The following is a 6,278-nucleotide window of genomic DNA, read 5'->3' as shown; positions in this document are numbered from 1 at the left end:
CATCTCATGTCACTTCCATGAGTTCAAGTTGGCTATTCAATTAACGAAAAATTAAATAGCAAAAAGCAATCTTGATTTAGTATCCTGGTAAGGATGTTTTCGTGTATATGCTGTAGTGGACCCTGACCATATATTCCCATAATATCCTTGTTTCCACCTAGAAGTTTCTCCTATAATGACCTATATTATATGTTAGGTCATTTTAGGTTATGTTCAAATTGCACCTTAATTATTACATTGGTTTGTCAAAACACTTGCATCTGATAATCAAAAGGAGCCATAAATGATTTGGTTAAAGGATTGACATACATTATATACTGAGTCAAATATAGATTTCTCTCTTGAACATAGTTAAAGAAGAAAGGAGTTAAACACAAAAATCGCCGCCCGGAGAAGAAGAAAAGGACACGGGGGGAGGGGGTTGTATACAACTAGAAGTGAACTAAATTAGATGCTCTATCTATAAATCATCAGAACGTTGCTAGTTCTCAGTTCAAGTATATTACTATACCGAAAAATGGAAATTGAGAACTTTCTAGTACTTAATTTCCATTCCAAAGCCATATAGCTTTAGCCCTTATAAGCAGTGGAACAAGCTTGCTCTTGACTTGGAGAGTCATAACCTCATCTGCACCACCAATGAGTTCTTGCCCTATGAACACAGCCGGTACGCTTGGCCGACATCCCAGCTGTAGTAATGCCCTCTCAATTTGCTGTCCATTTGGTATCCTGTCGATCTCATAAACTGCAGGGTTTGCCCCAAAGCTACATATGAGTGACCTGATGGAGTGGCTCATGCAGCAAGAGCTCTTGCTGAAGATCACAACAGGCTTTTCAGCCACCAACCTTTGTACTATATCCATTGCTATCGATCTGTAACTATTAAAGGAGTTAGAAATGTGTGTGTCTTATGAAGCTTGTGATTGCTTTGAGGAATTGAGCTCGGTTTGGTGGTTTTATTTATAGTGTCTAAGCTAGTGTGCCGAGGATTGCATAATTTCCTAGATAGAATAACTTCCTAAAGGGAATAATAAAACAATCTAGAATATATACCACTGTGTTCCCACATGGCCCTCTCTGGCTTTCTGCATGTAATTACAAGTTGCCTATTAGCATGTTCATGTGTGTCTAACTATCATTTTGGGCCTAGCTTAAGGTTAGTGTTGTCATAAAAACTTTCATGGAATAAGTAACAAGTGGCAAAACTTAATAAATTGACAAAAAAAAGTTGACAATATTGTGGAAGTACATTCCTAAATGCCAAACATATTCCAAAGGTAAAAAGTAATGGATAAATATATTAGAGATACCCAGAATGGTTTTTCACTAAGATTGGAATGATTTTGTAGAAGCAATTTGTTAACCAAAGCAATCTAACTTTATTTTTAGATACAAGCACTACAAAAAGCTCGTTCTACACTAGTGTTGTTTTTTCTAGTGCTTTACAAAACTACCATCAACCTATTGCAACGCTTTTAGAAACCGCTGGTATAGGTTGACTTATTACGGCAGTTTAAAGCTTTATAAACTGATGCTATATGTCTCCTATGGCGGCGGTTTTCGAAACCGCTAGTATAGGTGGAACTATTACAACGTTTTAAAACCACTGTTATAAGGTTGAATTTTCAATTTTTTTTTATTTTTATTTTTTATTTGTAAACAGCCTATTCCAGTGCTATAGATTTCTTCAATTGGAATACCTACCTTGGCGGTTTTAAAATCACTACTTTAGGGTTCTTCATATGTAAAACCTATTCCAGCGATTTCAAAACCGCCGCTATAGGTTTCAAATTAAAATAATTATTTCCTATTAATTATTATATTTTTTTAATTATTATTGTTACATTAATATTTTAATTTTTATATTTTATTTTAAATGACCTATTACAGAGCTTTTAAAAGCGTTGTAATTGAGTTTACTCTTTTCTTTCTATTAGCCTATTACAATGTTTTTAAAAACTTTTTTTCCCTTTTTTGGTGGATGGCCTATTAGCTTATTTTGCTATTTGCATATATTTAGGGCGCCATATATGAGGTCGGTAATGGAGTTGAGTTTATCCATTTGAGTAGAACTTTTTTTCCCACATAAACTAGATTGGCATCTAGTTCAAATAAGAAGAAAAGAGAAAAAGAAAAAGAAAAAAGAAAAAACAAAAAGCCAATAGAAAGAGAAGAAAAAGGAGAGAATGCGATTGAAAGATGCTTAATAAAAGTACTCTGCCCCTAATAGCATTGGAAATCCACAATTTTCCGTACAATTCATGTTATCTATTTTTCACATTGCACTAATTGGAAAAGTATGTGTCACTAAGATATTCTCTGCATGGGACAAAGAATAGTGCATTTTACTTTAAACAAAGCAAGTAGCCAATTATAGTATTATGATTGGTATGATATTAAAAAAAATAGAGTATTATATATTGACGTTTTAGGCATGTGAGGATAGCTAGTGTGATTACAGTAAAAGCTTGCCAATTGATGCCCACAGTTCCAGACAGCTGAAAACAAAGTATAGGGCTTACTTTGTTATATTATCATTTTGAATAGCCTGAATTAACAACATGGGACAATCTGTTGATTGTGATTTGTGAGATACGGTCCTTAATGCTTTCTAAAGAGATAATCTATTCATTGATAAATGCAAAATGTATATTAGCAAATCTAATTTAAAAAAGAAAATTATGTAGAAACCTTTATTGCATAGTAAATAAATTTTAGAAATTTCTTTTTGTAGATAGTAGTGCATACAATTTAACTATCAATTTCGGGTTTTTTATTTTTTATTTATTTTTTATTTTTTTTTTAAGAATATATATTGATCAAATGACACTTTATGGGTAATATAATTATTCTACATGCTTTCGGTGATTTTATCCATTACTTTCAGAACAATATATAAGGCTATATCTTCCCCCTAACTTTTAGTTAGTCAATGAAATCTTATTTTCTTTTTTTTTAAAGGTGTACTTAGTCAAAATCTTACTGCTTGTTTGCTGAGCAAATTATTTGGAGGGAAATATATATATATATATATATATATATATATATATATATATATATATATATATATATATATATATATAAACACACATTTATGCACACACATTTCATAATAAATTATAATTATGTAAACATTTCTATAATTCTCGTATGGTTGGTTGATTGACACAGAAGATAAACCGTTAACATTTTGATTTAATTTGATATTAACCAGCTTGTGTAACCAAATGATATCTTTTTTCCTTATGAAGGACCTGTAAAGTTAAATCAATAATCATTATCATACTAAGATTTTTTTTTGAGAATTTTATCAAAATAAGAATTTTTTTTTTTGTGAGAATGAAACTTGGCAACTTTAATTAGTAACTTAAGCCAATATTGGCTTCCTGTATAGAATAAAGGCGTGGAAGAACATCTTCCATCCATATCGTGTAACCTCTAACATGTATGGTATGTTTAGTTAAGTTATGAGCAACAGAATTACCAATTCATCGTACATGAGAAAAGGAAATACAGTTGGCTTCTGTCATAACTTTTACTAACTCAAGAGTATGACCAAACAAAGAAAGGGACCTTTCCTTACTGCAAAGGGTCTTGATCACTAAATCTGAGTCACCTTCAAGGATGAAAGGGGAACAACCTATCTCCAAGGTGAAAGAGACAACCTGAGCTGCTGCTAATGCTTCAACCATGTCGGAGGAAAATGGGAGGTGAATCTGCTCTGACAAAGACGCTACGGCTTGACCTCGGCTGTCCCAAATCACCATGCCTAGTCTAGCTCTGCCAATATCTTTGAAATTACTCCATCAAAATTTACCTTATAAGAATGTGAAGGAGGTGGAGATTGTCTTCTTCGTAAGGGAGCATTGAAGGATATTGGAGGTAAGGTTGTAGTATTTGCGTTGTTGAACTCTTGCAGGGCTTGTTGGGTGTTCACGGCAACCTGTGATGCTGGAAATCTGTATTGTTAACTCTGATATGATTTCGGCGGAACCAAATCGTCCACAATAGCATTTCCAGCTTTCCAGATTTTTTCCTTCAGTCTGGGTCTGCAACAAGAGCTCTGGAATCGTTGACAAACCTTGAAGGAGGTGAAACCTGTACTCTGGGAAGGCATTCCATATGAAATAATTCTGGGCAGTCCCACAATGCATGCACCGGATTCTCTAAATCTTCGTTGCAGTGATCATAGGTGTCCGACATCAAAATCTCTCTCTTCTTTAAATTTTCCTTCACTAGTAAAGCACCTTGGCGTGACCTCCAGAGAAAATTTTTAACCTTGTTTGGGATAGATAAACTCCAAACTGATTTTCATATTCCACCATGAGGATTCGAGCTTGCATTGGCTGAATTTGTAGAATTCTCCTTAGCTAGAAACTTGTAACCCAACTATACCGAATATTGACTTGAGGAAGTATAAGGCCATATGAGTTTATCATCACAGGAGAGTCTGCACAATGGAATACTTCTTGTTAGATCAGCTTCATGGGGGTTAAACAGCCCTTGTAAAAGGCTTAAATCCCATTGCCTAGAGTCCGGGTCAATGAGATCTACCACCTTTGCTTCCTCAAAGCCATCAACCACTGGGGACAAAATTCTTAGATGGTCTGAGGATGGTAACCATGAGCCAAACCCCAATTGACTCACCATTGCCCACTCTCCACCTAACACCTTTTAAAAGGACATCTCGACCTCTTAAGATGCTATGCCATGCATAAGACTCAGAACTAGAATCAGAGGCTTCCATAATTGAACAATTGGGATTTTGAATTTCTGGTCTCATTGGCAAAAATCTTTAATTAGATTACTATCTCTAAGTTTCTGTGACTTAATATAGCAAAATTTCCATTAGCCTATGATATTCTTTCCAGGAACCTATATAATTCTGGGTAGGGTAAGCTCCAACCACAAATCCAACAAAATCGGCAGAACTCAATCTGCACATTGGGTTGCTTGTTTGTGGGTTGGGTTGGATTTTATTGAGTTTTGGGTTAGGTCGGATTTGAGTTACTAATTTTTTCAATCCATCTAACCTAACCTAACCTAACACAACCCAACTCACCATATATATAAGTTTATCTTATTATTCTTATTTTAGTTTTTTAAATTGATTTAATTTGGTATATTGATAATTAATAGTTTAGATAAGTTTGAAAATTTCAAATATAACTTTGCATGTGAATTGTAATAATTTATTAAAAAAATAGTTTGTCTTTCTTTCATTACCAACAATAATAATCATATTTATTTATTTCATGCATGTGAAAAATATAAGTCAACTTGTAACCCATCAACCCATAACCCAATTGATATGAACCACTCACAACTTGTTTATGATGACTTGTTTCTAACCTAAATACTATCTAACATGTTACTCAAATAAACTGACCCAACTTGTTTGCTTGGACTATCATTACAAAAAAATCGTCCTATTGCAATGTTTTTTCCTTGGCGCTTTTAAAAACCACCATAATAGAAGAGCTTATAGTAGCACTTTTCGAAACTGCTGGTATAGGAAGTCCTATTGCGGCAGCTCGAAATCGGAGCTTTATTAATCGCTGCAATAGGAGGCCTATAGTGGTGATTTCAAAAAATTTTGGTATAAGGAAACCTATTGCAGCGTTTTACAGCTGCCGCTATAGGTTAGGTTTATCATTTTTTTTTAATTACTTTAATTTTTGAAAGTATCCTATCTTGGCACTTCAAAAGCGCTAGAATATGGTCGTTCTATCCCTGTGCTCTAAAAGCGCTAGAATAGAATTACTCATTTCCCTTATGGGAGAGACCTATCCTGGCGCTTTTGGAAACGCTAGCAAAGGGTTAACCTATCTTGGCATTTTAGAAAAGCGCTAGAATAGGGTCCACCTATTCCCTTATGTGATTGACTTATCCCAGTGCTTTTAAAAGTGCTGTAATAGGATTTACTCATTCCCTTATGTGATTTACCTATCTTAGCGCTTCTAAAAGCACTGTAATAGGGTTTACCCCTTCCCTTATGTGATTTACCTATCCGAACGCTTTTAAAAGTACTGGAATAGGGTTTACTCCTTCCATTAGGTGAGTGACCTGTTCTAGTGCTTTTAAAAGCGCTGTAGTAGGGTTTACTCTTTTTTTTTTTTAATGTAACCTATTTCAACTTTTTTTTCTTTTTCCTTTTGGTCATTTTGTAGGTTTCGAGATTATTTTGGTAATTTTTAGGTTTTGAGGGTATTTTGGTCATTTTTTAGGTTTCAGGGGTATTTTGCTCATTTTTTGGGTTTTGGGGGTAATTTTGTCAT

General features: G+C 34.2%; 1 protein-coding gene across 1 annotated transcript; it reads right to left on the bottom strand.

The window, feature by feature from the left end:
• Positions 1 to 327: 327 nt before the first annotated feature.
• Positions 328 to 914, bottom strand: LOC142614256 (monothiol glutaredoxin-S6-like). The gene has a single exon (XM_075786834.1). It carries the CDS (start codon positions 861 to 863, stop codon positions 543 to 545), a length of 321 nt encoding a protein of 106 aa, XP_075642949.1. The 5' UTR covers positions 864 to 914; the 3' UTR covers positions 328 to 542.
• Positions 915 to 6,278: the final 5,364 nt, after the last annotated feature.

The sequence above is a fragment of the Castanea sativa genome, chromosome 10 (genome assembly GCF_040712315.1).
Source record: "Castanea sativa cultivar Marrone di Chiusa Pesio chromosome 10, ASM4071231v1".
NCBI classification, from domain to species: domain Eukaryota; kingdom Viridiplantae; phylum Streptophyta; class Magnoliopsida; order Fagales; family Fagaceae; genus Castanea; species Castanea sativa.
Note: the sequence above shows the minus strand (reverse complement) of the source record. Positions and strands in the feature narration are given on the sequence as shown.